Source organism: Pipistrellus hanaki (assembly GCF_964339955.1).
Source record: "Pipistrellus hanaki genome assembly, chromosome: 7".
In the NCBI taxonomy this organism is placed as follows: domain Eukaryota; kingdom Metazoa; phylum Chordata; class Mammalia; order Chiroptera; family Vespertilionidae; genus Pipistrellus; species Pipistrellus hanaki.
The window spans coordinates 82,306,626-82,324,155 of NC_140509.1; the positions used below are offsets into that span (position 1 = coordinate 82,306,626).

Genomic DNA, 17,530 nt, shown 5'->3' on the forward strand with positions numbered 1-17,530 from the left:
GTTCATCTTAGTTCTTTGCATGCATTTTTTTTTTAGAATGTTAAGTTGGTTTTTTTGTTTTTGTTTTGTTTTTACTGAAAATTTGGCATCTCCTTAATTTGCCTTTTAATTTAAAGTGAGGGTAGATTAGTGAATCGTTTATTAGTGAGACAAAGTGAAGGCAGAGCAGTTAGCCTCTTAAATTTTGCCCCTTTAATCATGGGTCTCCCATTCCAGAGCCTGGGTTGAAAAGAAGTTAAAGTTCTGGCCTTAGAGAGTTTACATAATCTGTGTCAGTCAGGACTGTAGTTTTAGGTGCAAAATGAGGTGAAGAGGGAACTGCCTTTGTTCTTCCAGCAAATTATTAACGTCTACAACTTCTGAGACTTCAGGGGTTCTATGAAAATGATTGGGACATGGTACCTGTCCTCGTGCTTGCTCTCGGGGCCTGTCACCTCATACACATGAAATGCTCGGTAGATATTCTTCGAGTAAAAGCATCAGGGGATACAAGGGGATAGCAATATATAAGATACAGCTATAATGGAACATTGGGTAGTCAAACACATCAAAAAGTCAAAAACTTTTTATAGAACGGTGGAGTTACTTGTATTTGACAGGGTTTCTCAGCCTCAGTATCTTTGACATTTTAGGCCAGATGCTCCTCTGTTGTCACATGTTCCTTATGGGGGTAAGACTGCCTGTTGAGAAGAACCATGAGTGTAGGGGATGTGTTTTCAGTGAATGGAAAGGAAGCCTTCCATGGCATAAAAAACAAAATCAGGGAAAGTGTAAATCAGGTTCATTTATTTGTAAAACAAAAATAAGCTAATTGATATGACATAAGGGGGTGGTGTGTAAAATGGGCTAATTTGAAATGATGCTGGAGACAGATGTGGACCTCTGCACACTTAAGAATCAGTTTTATTTGAGAGGCAGTTGGAACCTACCAGCTCTAACCAGGGAAAATTTCTGCCATCTCCGGAGCTGTAGCCACACCCTCTCCCCTAGGCCTGCCTTGACCTTGGGGGAAGGGAAGCCCCTCCCAAGGGTGTTCTTTCCTTGGATAACCTCAGTCCTAGTGTATTAGAGTTGTCCCCAAGAGCTAATCCCACTATCAATTAAAACACTTTATCAAAATCACCCCCATTAAAAGTAATGGGACTGCCCGGCCTGTGTGGTTTAGTGCGAGAGCATCATCCCACACACCCAGAGGTTACAGGTTTCCCAGTCAGGTCAGGGCTCCCAGACTGGTTGTCTGCTCAACTCCCAGTAGGGGGTGTGCAGGAGGCAGCCAGTGGTTTATTTGTATCTCATTGATGTTTCTGTCTTCCCTTCCCTTCCCCTCTCCTCTCTAAAATCAGTAAAAGCACTCAAAAAAATTTTAATGGTATGGTTTCTGTTTCCTGACTAGACCTTAACTACTAATACAGTATTTACTGTTTTATTTCTACTATATGTTTGAAGTGTTTTATAATAAAACAATTTTTTGATCAGTCTAAATGAAATATTTTACATAAAACAATGACTTTCCTTTGTCTATTTCTTTTTAAGATGTCTAAAATGCATAACCAGAGCCATGATTATATGTACGTTTTTACTTATACATTGAGACATTTATTTATATAAACCGTCCTAAAAATATGTATATTGCTTCTAACTGTGTTAACTCATGTTTTTCAAGACAGTATTGGTGATTACACACAACCTGATTTGCTGTAGTAGAATTTTTCATTAGTTGTAAAAGTCTCTGATAACAAATCAATTTAAAGTTTTTTTGGAAATAACTTCTACTAACGATTCATAATCCGCATAGTCTTTCAATGACTGTACAAGTTCATCCAGTAGGTACTCTCCTTGCATAAACGTTTCAAGATCATGAAGTGATGTGTTTATCCTGTGATCTGTGACACGATTCTGTGGGAAATTATATGTCCTTATTTTCTCTGACCTTCCTTTAGTTCCAATCTGTATATACAGAAAAAAAAGATGAGATAGTTAAATTCAGGGCAACCAAACCTACAAATTTCACATAACTGGAGATTAAACTCTTGCTTTATAATATGAAACAAAGTAAGAACCAAGTTTTAACGTGATTCCTCCAGTAACGTGGGAGGGAGCATGTTAGAGGAAAACAAGCAGGGGCTGTCAAGGCTGACAGCTTAGTTCTGAATCCTCTATGCCACTTCAGTGCGCCAGGACTTCAGACAATTTATTTCAACTCTACACTTTAGTTTCCCTGTGTGTAAAGTACAAATAATACCTACTACACAGTGATGATGTGTCCATAAAGGGTGGCACAGTATTCACACGGTAACTATATAGAATCTGTGAGTTAATTTACTTAGTTATCTTCCATGATGACCAAGTGATGTATTTCCCATTAATATAGTATGAATAAAATGTCTCCGTAGTTAAAATTAAATAATAGGAAGAAAGTTCAGTTGGCTTTCCATCTCATTATATTCAGAATGGAGACGCCATGCATCTTTTTTTAGTAAGTGATTAAAAGTCTGAGAAAAATGCCCTTGAATATAGAAAGCAGAGTATAGGTATAAGATTACTATAAAAACAGAATTAAGTGTTTATCCCTTAGAAGTATTTTCACTGCAGTTTTACCTGAATCTTTCTAGCATTGTATCTTTTACTTGTTTCTTCTTCAAGCTGCATGCTGTATAGTTTTGCACGTAACTTTTTCATAGCCATCTCTCTATTTTTCAGTTGAGATCGCTCTTGTTGGCATTCAGAAACAACACCTGAATAGTGTTATGAGAATTGAAAGAGTTTTAATTAAAAAAATTACCTAGGAATACTCCTTTTCCTTCTCATCCTTTTTTGTCTTCCTTTATGAGACAAACAGGATTCTAAGACTTAATTTTTAGTTATGAGAAAACTCAAAATTTAAGTGCGAAATACAGCACAAAGTACTTCCATATCGAAGGCATACATACTACACAATAAAAATACTACACAATAAAAATTAAGACCCCGAGACATGAGTCTCTCCACTCCAACTGCTCTGAAGCTGGCAATGGAGGCACCCATGAAGAATGGACCTTTACATTTTGCCTGTCAGGAGCTGGGACACCTACTGCTAACATACAGAATTATTCTATTCATTTTGGGAAGAAAGTCACAGATGGGGACCTTTATACGTGGGGACCCACTGTCTGGGAAAAGGATGCCAGGATGTTTTTTCTAAAGGTTCTGCAGTAACTTCCTGTGGTGAATATGATTTTTTACCAGGTGTTATAGTTATTGTCTTTAAGTATCTAATAACTACAGTATGAATTGTTCTGAGAATTTCGCCCTCCCTTACAGTAAGGACATACTACCAGCTGCTAAATAGTTAGTTTCTGATACGTGAAGAACTGTTTATTCATATAGTCCTGCAAAGGACGTTGAGGAGTGGGGGAGAGGGGAGAGGGAGAGACTTGTTTCTTAGGACGAATGACCATCTTTATGCCCCAGAAACATCACATGGTCAAAATCAAGTGTCCTTCTCACAACCATGGCACCAGGCTGCAACAGAGATCTCCTGGCTTGTAGCATGGTAAAAGCTCTGAATGCCACTTCTAGACTTATACATGGGATAAATCAAGAATTGAGCCAAATCAGGGAGGTAGTTCCAGAGAATTAGGCAGCAATAGATTATTTGCTCTTGTGGCGTAAATGTTAGGGGCAAACAAAGAATATTGGGGACTAGCTATGGTTATAGGAAATATTAATCATGATCTGTTAAGTATGATTGCCTTGTTCTGATGAAAGAAGGATATTCTAGCCTGGCTGGGAATTAGAAACCCAGGGAGTCAACCTTGGGATGAGGTCCCTTCTCATTAAAGAACTGCCTATTATGGAAAGACTAGAGGCACGGTGCATAAAATTTGTGCATTGGGGTGTGTGTGTGTGTGTGTGTGTGTGTCCCTCAGTTCCGCATGTACCCTCTCCAATCCAGGACCCCTGGCTCCTAACTGCTCGCCCGCCTGCCTGCTTTATCGGCCCTAACTGCTCCCCTATTGGCCTGATCGCTCTTAACTGCCTCTGCTTCAGCCCTGCACCCAGGACCCAGGATTCCCTCTTCCAGCTGGCCACAGGCACCTGGACCCAGGCTGGCTTCTCCTTGGGCTAGCCACAGCCTTAGGGGATCATGGGTGGGTGGCTTTGCCTGGGCCACAACTGCAGGCACCTGGGACCATGGGTGAGCAGCTTCTCTCTCTCCTGGGCCACAGGCGCTGGCGCTTGGGACTCAGGCAGGTGGCTTCGCCCAGGCCTGGCTTTGTCAGGATGTCCAGAAGACATCAGGTCTAATTAGCATATTACCCTTTTATTAGTATAGATTAACAACCTAGTTGCCAAAACAGTGGCGTCCTACACCAGCCTGCAGAGCCTACTTCCCTGTGTAATCTTGGTCCTACCCTATCTCAGCAGCTGGTTTGGAGGGGTTGCAGAGCAGATTTTTGTGGATGGCCTGCTGCTACCAAATACTGCCAGCATTATTGGAATAAATGCTCAAATATGATTTAAAAAACTAATAATTTAATATGAATTGCTTCTATATACCCTCAAGGAGGGTATAATTTAAAAAATCTCAACATAGAAACAAATATATTAAAAAGTTAATCCTATTACCAGAGATCATCACTCTTAATGGTTTTCAATATTTCCATCCATTTTTTTCTGTTCTAGTCCTATGTATAAATAAGACATCATCTTAAAGTTAAACAGGAGAAGTTCCTCATATTTAAGAATACAAAAGTACATCAAACTATCCTTCCCATAACCACTACTGGTCAATGGGACTTATACCTGTTAGAGAAAGGTCACTGTAAGAGAGTCTTGTATTCTCTTTCTAGATAACTCAGGTTTGCACTCCATCTGCTTTTTATTACAAGTGAATCATTGCAGTTCTACCTAACAGGATACTGCAGGCCCAGGAAGTATTTATATATGATAGCTCCAATGCTAAACTATTAGAACCCCTGACGGTCTGTTCATGGACTTAATGGAAAGAAGACTCTGAAATTATATGGAAAACTTTGCATATATGCATGTTTCTGGGTAAGGGATACAAGCTCTCATTTCCTCAAAAGAATCTAAATCTAAAGAAAGCTAAAAACTAGTGATTTAGAGCATCTATACTAATAAAAGTTTAATATGCAAATTAGGCCTGACATCTTCTGGACAAAGCCACGGTAGTGGGGGCTGAGGCAGAGGCAGTTAGGGGTGATCAGGCTGGCAGGGGAGAGTGGTTAGGGGTGATCAGGCAGGCAGGTGAATGGTTAGGAGCTAGCAGTCCTGAATTAGGAGAGGGATGTCTATGACTGCCAGTTTAGGCCCGATCCCCTGATTTCTTTCTTCAGTATTCTGTGTTGAAGAAGTGAGTACATACCTGTTGGAAGATGAACTATCCGGACAGCACTGTCAGTGGTATTTACATGCTGCCCCCCAGCTCCACTGGCTCGCTTAGTATCAATTCTCAAGTCTTTAGGATTAATCACTAGATTAATCTGTACATAAGAGGAAAATCTGGTGTTAAAAGTATTACATATATGAACTCTTCAAAAGAATGAAATAGCCATTTAGAAATACATGTTATGTATAGAACTTATGAAATTTAGAAGATTTAATAGAAGGTAGTTAGAAGGATACAATTTTTTAAACTTTTCATTTTGGAAGAGTAGCAGATAAAAATATACTATAAAACAAACCTAATACTCAGAAACTGGACTCTATAAATTATCCTCTTCTAACCATACGAACAGCAGAACTTATGTTACTATTAGAAATGTAAATTAGAAATCTCATTTGAGCTGAAATGAGATTTTGCCAAATATTTCTGAGATCAAGAAGATTTTGGCAGAGGGGAAAAACGACGCTAGCTTAAGAACTATGGGAAAGGCATATTTTGTTTACTTTTAATTAAAGGAGGACTTAAATATTTTTGGAGGCAGAGGCAAAGGAAAATTGCCAACCAAGACTCAATTCATAAAAACACTGGGATCCAATGCCAGGCTAATGCTCAGTCCTGGGAATCACCATCAGAAGCACTGGATTAAAAAAACTTTCATGAATTACCGTGGACCACTCTGTACCATGTCTACAATCTACCAGTAAGAATCCTGCCATCCACAAGCTCTCCCTTCCTCCCTACAAGGTGCTAGAAGAATTAGATGATTCATGGACCTCAGTTTACACCTTTTCTGGAAAACTCTCTTCTTCCATCCTCAAGATGCTTGAACCAAAGTGATTAGTATCTACATATAGCTCCTGTTACATAGTCAAATAGCACTTTCATCCCCAATTAATAAAGAGAAACCCTTAAAACCCTTAATTAAACTTCCTTCTCAAATCATTTTGAAAGACAAGTCATATATTTCTTATCACTTTTCAGAAGAGATGTAAGTGATACAGAACATCCCCACTAAGTTATTTTATAAATATTATATAAACTGAGAAATTTCTTTGTGAGAAGAAAGTACACTCATTGTGAACACTAAGAATATGTTTCCATTTTAATGTGATTGGGTTATAAAGTAGTAATTGTCACCTTGTTAAAACAGGATTCCTGCTATTGATACTCTTGAGAACCAATCAACACAAAGCAAAAGTCATGCAGTCTTACTCCCTAATTAAATTAGTTTAATACTATTTCTCCTGAAGAGATGATCTCAATATAACTGCTTTAAACTTCACAGTAGAGAAAACTTAATAGACATATCCTTAATTCTTCCCATCTATAAAAATAAAAGTGTAATATTCTAATTAGACGGATGATCTTCCAGACAAAGCCAGGGCTGCGAGGGAAGCCTGGTCCCGGGTGCCTGCTGGTGGCCAGAGGGAAGCCAGTGCCGGCAGCCAGGGGCAGGAAGGCCTACTATTGTGTGAATTTTGTGCATCCGGCCTCTGGTCCTATCTTATATAATAGAAAGCTAACATGCAAATCGACCAAAAGGCAGAATGACCGGTTGCTATGATGCACACTGACCTCCTGGGGGCACATGCTCAATGCAGGAGCTGACCACAGGAGGTCAGTGGGCTCCCACAGGGGGAGCACCGCTCAGAAACCCTCAGCCGAGTTCACGGCTGGTGAGTGCAGCAGTGGTGGCAGGAGCACTAACAATGTCTGACTGACGGCCTAGGCTCACTCCCCATGCACTGGGTCTCTGGTCTGTTACAAAGCCATCCTTATTGGGCTGATATACCACATTCCCAAAACTGACCCAAAGTATGTGATGAAGGCCAAATATGAGCAGGAGACACACAATTCAGTCAAGCGAGTGTCACTCTGGGACAAAGCGCTGTGCTAGGCCCACGATTCCCAGGAGAGGGGACTGTGATCCTCACCTCGGTGGGCAGGGGCAGTATCGCCACGGTCATGGTGCTGGTGTGAATGCGGCCCTGCTTCTCTGTCTTGGGCACTCGCTGCACTCTGTGCACACCTCCTTCAAACTTCATGTGCCGATAGGCCTCTGCACCCCCAATGCTGGCAGACGCGTGTCTAAGCCCCCCTTCAAAGCACGGGGAAAACAGAATTCTTCTTTATTCTTATCATTCATTAACATCTGACCATCACTTCTACCATCTTGAGACATATTTTAAAAAGCTACAAAACAACCTATAGATGGTAAAATATGCTGAAAAACTTGAACAAGTCTATGATGGTGTTTTAATACGTAATATATTTATTGCTATCCTAAAGCATTTATGGTGTTTACTGGCTCAATAACACATCTAAAATACCACTTTTAAAAGACAGTCATTCAGTGGTTAGTATTGACTAACATTTTTTAGGCTCTTGGCATATTTGCATTCAAACTTATTTAAGTAAACGATGAGCATAAAACTACTTCAGCATCCTTACAAATACATTCGAGAGCCCAGACTTTCCAACTCTTTTCCTAGGTCACACATAGATAAAACTACACTTTCCCCAAAACAAATTTAACAGTTCACTGACCTATTTCACTTGGAAAATATTCCAGGGTTTCAAAATGCCATCTTTTAAAAGCAGCATATTGCTGATACATATCAAACATCTCTGACGTAAACAACATTGCCTCCTGACCCCCAACGCCTGCAGTTACCTCCAGGATCAAATCATTTTCATCTGTTTCTTCTGAGGGAACCAAAAGTGAGATAATCTGTAAATAAAATAAAAAAACCACCCCTTCTGTAATAAATCATTACTTAAAACTTTGAAAAGGAGGCAAATGGTTAAATGCAGGATTTTAAATATTTAATTTACTTAAAGTTTCTCTAAGCAAACTTAATACTGCTGATTATTTCCAACTATTTTGCCAATTGGAACCATAAAATATTACCATCTATGTTATAAATGTTTTAAATTCAGCTAAAACTTACAGGGTTTTTTGTTTTTTTTTTTGGTGTTCACGTATACTTTAAATTAGTTTTTTATTCAGTGAATGATGAAGTACTTGCTGTGAGTAGAACACTATTGTGGGAAGAAAGCAAAAGAATCTATCTTTTTGAAATGTCCAGCCTAGTATGATAGAAAAAAACTGCATTTTTAAAAAAATCTTTAAGTGGAAAAGAAACTTGCAATTTTGGAAGTGAAAAGGCCCTTGGAAACCCTGGTACAATTCCCTCATTTTACAGGTAAAGTAAAATGAGGTTAACAAAAGTCAATGATTGGTTAAATATTCTACTCACTGTCTATTTTATATAAACAAGAGAGAGGATATAGAATAACAATATTACCTTGCCTTTTTGGCAAATTCTATTCATGAATATTTATCCTTCTGCCAGAGTTTTATAATTCTTTTAGAATGATAAAAATACCTTTTTCCAACTTTAAAAAACAGCTTATATTTCGAAATACCAACAAACTAATTAAGTCCTAAGTTGTTTTTATTAACATCTAATAAAAGTCTTTAGAAATAACAGTACTAATGCTACTTTATTCTTTGTATAAATATTATACCTGATGCTTCAATTGAGCTATTTCTTTTTGACAGGAAGCTATTTCATTCTCTGCAAGTTTCCTGAGGTCTTCATTTTCATCTAAGAGATAAAGGCAATAGTAGGTGAAGTTTTCTTTAATTAGTGCTAAATTGCCAACAGAATTTAAGGAAATAATTTTATTGTTGTTGTAGCTGAAGGGAAAAATAAAATACCTTTCTTATCCTTTTAATAACTGCAATGACAAATAGCATTTTATGCCTTAGTTTTCATAAACTTGTAGCTTTAAAAATATTTTGCTGATAAAGCATAAATAAAATGAAAAAATAAAAGGCAATCTAGCCGAAACCGGTTTGGCTCAGTGGACAAAGCATCAGTCTGCGGACTGAAAGGTCCCAGGTTCGATTCCGGTCAGGGGCATGTACATTGGTTGTGGGCACATCCCCAGTAGGGGGTGTGCAAGAAACAGCTGGTCGATGTTTCTCTCTCATTGACGTTTCTAACTCTCTCTCCCTTTCCCTTCCTCTCTGTAAAAAATCAATAATATATATATATATTTTAAAAGAAGGTAATCTATATAAATATAAAGAAGCTTTTGAACTCTCTTTAATTCTACCTACATGGAATATTCATATTAACAAATTAGAGTTTCTCCTAAATCGCAGAATTGGACTCTGCTTAACCCTGACCTTCACGTCACCTTCACCCTCTCCAGGCTGGCTTGTAAACTGCCACACTTCCAGCTTCCTGAGCCACCGATTTATTCTGAACATCCACTCCCCAATCTAAAAACTTCTGCTGGCTCCCTTCTGCCAACAGGACAAACCAACCTTTTTGCGTTAGTGTTTGATGCTCCCCTTACAATCCTTTTTGCGTTAGTGTTTGATGCACCCCCACAGCCTCGCCTCTCCCGCGGTTTAAGGAAGAGTCCGGTGATTAAAAGCACGGGATCTGGAGTCACTCCAAGCCAAACTCTATTCCTTAAAAAGCTGTGTAATCTCCGTGGCTACTTTCCCTCCATGCGGCAGGCTCCTCTTCTCTCACAGAGGCTAACAGTACCGACCTTACGGTTTGTTATATGAACTGGATGAATGAATAGCTCAGGAAAGCTAAGCCAAGCCTGGAGTATGTATGGTAAAGGATCCATAAGGGTTAAACTACATTATGTCCTCTAAGGATGGGCCTTTATTCTTTTTTTTTAAAATTGATTTTCATTGTGAAAGTTTTACAGACGTCCCCGTTTTCCCCCTTGATCTCCTTCCACCACACACACACACACACACACACCCCAGGCCTTTACCGCACCATGGTCTGTGTCCATGGATTATGCATACAGGCCTTCCCAAGAAGTTCTCCTTGCTCTAGGTCTATTCAGATACCTGTTCTCATTTTTAGCTGTGTTATACTTAATTCTCTTTCCCCAAATAACACGGTGACCCCCTCTAGAGCCCTGCTACCCAGTGAACTGTCCATGAACCAGACAATAGTTTGGCATCCCTAAGAGCCTATCGAAAGGCAGAAACTTAAGATCTCAATGCATGCTAGCCACTTGAGAAGCTTGTGAAAAGCACCCATTTCTCAGATTCCGAGTCACATGTCTAGTTTTACCAGGCACCTGTCCCGAAGCCACTGCAGGGGCTCCTCTGACCACACCGTGGGCGGCGCCGCGGGGGGCTGTGTCCGCGGCACACAGGGTTAGGCTCAGAACGCACTTATCGGCGCCGAGGCCTCTGATCCAAACCCAAAAGGGCTGCCACCCAGGGAAGACCTGCAAACGCGGGGGCCGCGCAGACACCTGACCGGAGCTCAGCGGGAAATGCCAACGCCGCGTCAGGGGCCTGTTCTGCACCCCGATCCCCGGGGCCGCCCTCACCGTGCAGCAGGGGCTCGGTCTCCCGCAGCTCCCGCTCCTTCTCGCTCAGCCGCCGGGCTGCGGCCGCCAGCTCGGGGCCGCGAGCCTGCGCCGGGGCCGGAGCCTCCGCCTGGCGCTCCAGGAAGCTGCGCAGCGGCCCGCCGCGGGCGAACAGCTCCTCCGCCGGCCGGCTCCCGCCGCTCCGGGGCCGGCGGCCCGGGGCCGCTGCCGGGCGCGCCCAGAGGCCCCGCACGGCGCCCCACAGAAGCCGGGGCCGCATCGCTAAAGCCCACCGGGCCCCGGCGGACCGACGCCGGAAGTGCCCTCCGGAGCGAGTCTCGCGACACCGCGCGGGGTTTGGAACTAGGGGCGAGAGCTGACGGAGCCCGGCCCAGTACACGCGCCGCCGCCGGGTTTAAAGGGCCTCCCGGAACTTCCGGCCAAGCCTTTGAACGCCGCCATGGTCGCAGAGGCCGGAAGTTGGGGGAAGCCGGAGCGGAAATCGGTGGGAGCGGGTCCGGGAGGCCTCGGGCCCCTCCTCTAAGCGCCGGGTAGTGAACGCCTCCTTGAACTTCACCGACCGGGAAAGCCTGAGGTCGCAGCTCGGTCTTCAGACGTGGAGGGTTGTTTCCCAGGCGTCGCGCGAGGACTTCCGGGCACCGCGTGGGGCGCAGTCTGCCGTCCGCACCGAGGCCGAGGTCCCCGCGAAGGAACTGCCGTGGCCAGGCCGGCCTTGCGTTCCAAAGATCGGATTGTTTGGAAACTGGGCGAAAGCGGACCGTTTCTTTTTCCATCGGTGCACGAGGCTCATGCTAATTAGGACAGGACAGGTGTGCTTCGAAGGCCACCCAGGAGCGATTTCACAACACCTTCCTTCCGGCCCCCTTTCTGCCAGGGCACTTCCTCCCAAAGGCCTCCCTCCCTCACCTGGTCTCCTGCGGGTCCCTTCACTCTTACTCCTTAGCGACTTTGTAAGGAGGGTGCGATGCGTTCTTCCAATAAACCACAGGGAGCGAAGCCTTCAGAGCCCTGACCCTGCGGCCTGTTCCCCCACACCTCCCCCCAAAATCCTACAAAGCGGATTGGGGCCGGAATGCTGAATGTTCATGGACATAATGCTTTTCATTATTCAGAAGTTCCTTTCTCACCGACCAGAGGAGTGGATATAAGGGGGGAAATACCTGGCTTGCAAGGGCCTAACTGACAATCTGGGAAGCTCCACTATCTCATTCTTACAAAATGGGCTTGCGTTGCCTCTATTCGTTCTCTAGCTCTACTACAAATGCATAGTGAGTGGAAGAGGTAGATGCATCTCAAGTGCAAGGCAAAAATAGGTGTTGCCACTTCAAAGCTCCAACTGATCACCTTAATTACTTGTCTCAGTTTGGATGTGTATTCAAGCCACAGGATAAAGTTGTTTTCCTTTAAGGTAGTGGTGGAAGCCCATATTAATTCTGGTCCGATGTACAGCAAAACTGATACAATTGCTCATATCTGTATTAGGAACAGTTATTTTCCCAAGTCAAAACTTTGAGTTCTTTTTTTTTTTTTTTTTAACTATAGAAATGGGAGTCATTTGAACTCAGCATGATAAATCTCTCAGCTAAATTCTCAGTCATTTTGAGAATAAACTTTTATTTATAAAAGGTGCAAAAATTCAATCAACCTTAAGGAACAATGTAAAGAATCTAGTCAGAAATTATTTTCCCAAGGATGTGTAAGCAATTTAATATAAATAAGTGTACCTTTTACCCTATAATGTTACACCAATGAGGAAACAGTAACTTGTTAAGGATATATTGGTGGATTCTTTATTGATTCAAGACATTTTTAAAGTCAGTGTAATGCATGTGCATTTTACAATAATATCCATAGGTTCACACAATATGGTCCAATGAAAACAGCTGTAATTTGATTTACTTTGAAAACTCAAATATACAATACATAGTTTGAGACTCATAAGTTTTCTTACATTATTGTCATGCTCAAATTCTATTACATTTGAAAATGCTAGCATTTTCAGTGTCTATTGTACATAGGTAAAATGATAAAATAGACCCAAGAAAAAGGGAACAAAATCCAAAAGTTAAATGGGAGAAAAATAACCTGGATTATCTATTCAGTTTGTAGGTACCTACAGTTATTCTGGCATTACAAAATAGCCAAGCATGGTATCTCTTAAATTGTATTCATGCATTCACAATTTCTTTATGGCCAACTAATATTGGTGGGGTCCAAAATAAGGGTATAGATTACTAAGTACAATGAACATAGTAGTAAAAAATGACAAATGTTCAATATGATAAATTTTACAGAACGAATCACATTTAAATTATTTTTTATACTCAGCAAATATACTAAAATCATATACAAGAAACTGTATTTATGTCAAATAAGTTAAAGCAAGGGAAACGATCAAGTCTTTTACATTATTTCAATATTCAGTGTTTATTGTTCATTGGAGGGCAGTATAGAAAAAACTCAGCAAAATAATTATCAGTTTAAATTAGCTACTCTGACAATTAGTAAGACTAAAGTCTTTACTATCAGGGAGATGTAGAGGATTAAGGTAATTATACTATTTTAAAGGAAAAAATTCCCCTCCATTAAATGAATATTCAAGCTAACACTGTTTTGGAATTTTTCCATTTCACTTTTCAGTTCATTGCATTTTTTTCATCGTACTTGTTAGCAATCATTTAATGGAAACTAACAGCACTGCTGAGGAATCTGCTCATATATATATATTTTTTTTTAGCCCAGTATAAATGTCCAGTAAATTTACATGCAATAATACCTCTTAAAAATCTTTCACTTTACAGTAGAGAAACCTGACAAACACTATCTCAGCCTGATGATCAAGTCGGTGTATACCTCTTCTGTCATGTGATATAAATGCCACTTTACTTCTGGGGTCTTCCTTCCCAAAATGGTAACACCTCTCTAATCATGGGGAAAACATCAGACAAATTCCAACTGAGGAACATTTTGCAAAACATTAAGCCATCATGCTCAAGTCTGTCAAAGTCATCAAAAGCAAGAAAAGCTAAGAGGGGCTGAAGGACACAAGATGACTAAATGTAATGTGGAATCTTGAATGGGATCCTGGAACAGAGAGGTAAAAACTAAGGGAACCTGAAACATAGACTTAATGCACTGATATGGTTCATCAGGTGACAGCTATTTCATGGGTGTGCTGCACATGGAACCTCTCTGTACTATCTGCTGTTTTTCTGTAAACTTGAAATTATTCAAAAATAAAATCTTAATCCTAAATTTTATGAGCAAATATATTTATTCTTTTATTTACATAGTAAAATTAATTTTAAAATCATACTACCCTAATATTAAAAATGCCTTCTAGTCCATGTTGATAGCAATGTTTGCTAATGGCCAATCTCATAACAATTTTAGTTCTACACCCCCATATTTATTTGGCAAATTATTTAATATTCATATTCTCCCCATTCTTATAAATGGGGAGAATATTACACACACACACACACACACACACACACACACACACACGCGCGCGCGCGCGCGCACGCACACACACACACACACACACACACACACACACATCTAGCCATATATAGTTCCATGTGTGTGATTTTTTTCTTAATTGTAGATTCAGAGTGATGTTAGTGAACTGAAAACAGTGATTTTGAATTACATTATTGAACAAAGCATGACATTCATACATTCTTCCATCTGAAAATAATCTTGGTTGTATTTTTTGGATGAATAACTAAATACTTTTAAAGTATGATTTGAAAAAAAATATAGAAGTGCATTAAAATGACATTTAATGTTTACATTCTTGAAAAATGGGAATTACTATTGAGCTGGAGAATTTGTTAAAATAACACTTTATCCATGTTTATTTCATTTCTTTCTATGATCATCCGATAGAGAACATTCCTCTTTTGAAAATGAGGAAACATGCTCAGGATACATGCTCAGGTTTGCCCAGTCATACAGGACAGAAATGTAGCTAGAAACCAACTTTGTAATTAAAGCTTCATATTTGTAAATAAACCTCAACACTCTATCGTGTGTTGCAAGGATAATATTAAGAATGTTTGCCGGGACCGGTTTGGCTCAGTGGATAGAGCGTCGGCCTGGGGACTGAAAGGTCCCGGGTTCGATTCCGGTCAAGGGCATGTATCTTGGTTGCGGGCGCATCTCCAGTGGGGGGTGTGCAAGAGGCAGCTGATCAATGATTCTCTCTCATCGATGTTTCTAACTCTCTATCCCTCTCTCTTCCTCTCTGTGAAAAATCAATAAAATATATTAAAAAAAAAAAAAAAAAGAATGTTTCAGGGAAGATCTGAAACAAGTTTTTGGTATCAGTTTCATTGATAAATATTTTCAGTTGTGGCAAGTGAGGAACAACTAAAATTTTTACGGATTTCATGTTATTTCCTCAGAAGAGCTAACATTGTATATTGGTCAGAAATTTATAAAGAACTGAAAAGAGGACACAAATAGGAGCATTTGCAAAAGTATACTTTGAAAATTAACCCTTATAACTATCAATAGAAATACACATGCCGGAAAATTTTCTGGAAATAGCTTGACCACCTTTCACAATAATTTGCCAATGTACACAGTGCAAAGTTTTCAAAATTCATGTTTTATAGGGTCCTAGTTAAAGGCATTTTAGACCTAGGAAATTGAGGTGGCACTCAAAAGATTCTCATTTTATTTTCTGATTGTACATTTTTTTTCCTCAATGCATCTGATATATTGTATTTTTGAAAATGTAATTTGCCACAATTACCATGACTTATTTTTTCAGTATAAGTTAAAAAATGCATAGGAAAATAGAAAAAATTAAAAACTAAGAATCAGATACTATTTTAAATCAGCTTAATATGGTGAAAATGTATTTTTGCCCCTAATAAGTAAACTTCAGCTACCTTTTTCTATAGTCCTTTTGCAAAACTGAATTATTGGGTAAAAATATGATATACATTTCATTCTTTTAGTAAGAATCTAGGCAACATTAAAGGATACTTACTATTAAACACCCCATGCACCGTGACCAAATATCAGAACTGGTCATCCTATGTACAGATTTTAAGATTAAAAAAAAAAGAGAGAGAAAAAAAAAAAAGCACATTATGGTCTTGATTTTTCCATTGAATAACATTGACATCAGCATTGTGTTTTGCTACAGTTGTTCATAGGCCAGTGCACTTACTGCGCTTACAGCTGCCTTGTAACACTGTTGGGGATTGATCTGACCTTTGGGTAACATCATGATTCTCTATAGTAAGGAAGAAGTGTCATCCATCCATTATTAGTGTGATCTATGTACAAGACCCACGTCTGGCTCTCCAATTTATTTCTATATATTTATATATAATCTAGATCCTCTACTTTTCTTTCCATCATAGGCACTATAGAAAAAGCATTACTCTCTTTCTGTGTGCATTAGCAGATTCTAACAGTATACAAAGCTCTTGGCAATCTGAAACACGTGTGTACCTTCTAAAGTGCTCATTTTTCCTCCGGGAGGAATTCACTCACTAGGAAAGTCTAATTCTACCAAAACAAATATTGTGCTCTTGGAATGGTAGCATAGACACCATTTGAGGGCATTTATTTTATTTTATTTTATTTTATTATTATTATTTGCTTATTATAGCTCTGTAATTAAAGCAAATCTGTAGAGTTGCAAATATACAGACATACTCTTAGATAGAAACTTTAAACCTTTTAAAATTAAATGAGAAACCCTCCCCTCCCCCCAAAGTAGAAATTTAGCACAGAAATGCTACTTAGCATGGTTAGCAATATCTGATGTGTAAAACCTACTCTAGAATCATTCGCAAAACAACTTCCTAATCAGGTTTCAAAAGGATATACTAACTTCAAAATCTGTATTCTACAAATGCCCAGGTTACAGATCAGGACTCTTTATAAAGACCCTTATCTTTTACATTTGGTAAAATATTAAAAGTATTGTCAAACAGACAATTCATCTAAGAACCCAAAGTATCTTATAAAGATAACTTACGACTAACAGGTCACCATCATATATAGTAACAACAAGAATATAAAGTGTACATTTAAAAGATTGATGCATGCAGTATATCATAATATAGTACATATTTTCTAGTCATGTGCACCAATTTATTGTGCTTCAAACACAGCAACAAGTATGATATTACAACATATATGTGTATACATCATAGTAGCATAATAAACTCAATTCTAACAAAAAAATTAAATAATTCAGGAACAATAGAACTTCACAATAGAAGTGATGATTCTTTTAGGTTTTTCTTCACTCTTTAGGAAAAAATATGACTTTTTGTAAACATCTTTATCATTTTTCAACATATTACTGAAAACCATTATTCAAATAGCAAATATCTAATTGACATGGATAAAGTATGTCTAAACGCATTAACACTTTCAGACAAAAACAGGCATTTGTTAAAAGAAATTATCGTTATAAATATTTCCTATCTTGTATTTTAAGTACATTTTCATAAATAATGTGTTTAAAAGTGCTGAATACGGTAGGATAGTCAGCAACGCCAGTGTAAACAGAACATCTTTGTTTTCTACTCTTCAAACATTTTTTTTAAATCCCATTTTGTTAAACACTGCAACAGTTAAAATATTTGCATAGGGAATAGATAATAGCCCTTTTAAACTTATCTCCTGAATCCTATATAAATTAGAAAATTAAATTCACTTAAAAAAACAATTCTTAAAATGTGTTGTTTATGGAAAAAGAAACTTACAATGCCAACCTTTCAAGTA

The 17,530-nt window shown here is 39.2% G+C and overlaps 1 protein-coding gene across 3 annotated transcripts; it reads right to left on the reverse strand.

Annotated features, from left to right (window-relative positions):
• Nucleotides 1-764: 764 nt before the first annotated feature.
• On the reverse strand, nucleotides 765-11,140 carry MTRF1L (mitochondrial translation release factor 1 like). Of its 3 annotated transcripts, XM_084890187.1 has the most exons (7): nucleotides 10,772-11,045; nucleotides 8,921-9,000; nucleotides 7,937-8,120; nucleotides 7,324-7,487; nucleotides 5,369-5,486; nucleotides 2,599-2,735; nucleotides 765-1,947 (listed from the first exon to the last, which is right to left on the reverse strand). In XM_084890187.1, exons 1-7 carry the CDS (start codon nucleotides 11,028-11,030, stop codon nucleotides 1,741-1,743), a joined length of 1,149 nt encoding a protein of 382 aa, XP_084746313.1. In that variant the 5' UTR covers nucleotides 11,031-11,045; the 3' UTR covers nucleotides 765-1,740. The 3 variants fall into 3 exon arrangements, with proteins under 3 accessions (XP_084746313.1, XP_084746314.1, XP_084746315.1); XM_084890188.1 differs by lacking the exon at nucleotides 2,599-2,735 and having other exon boundaries at nucleotides 10,772-11,140; XM_084890189.1 differs by lacking the exon at nucleotides 10,772-11,045 and having other exon boundaries at nucleotides 7,937-8,095.
• Nucleotides 11,141-17,530: the final 6,390 nt, after the last annotated feature.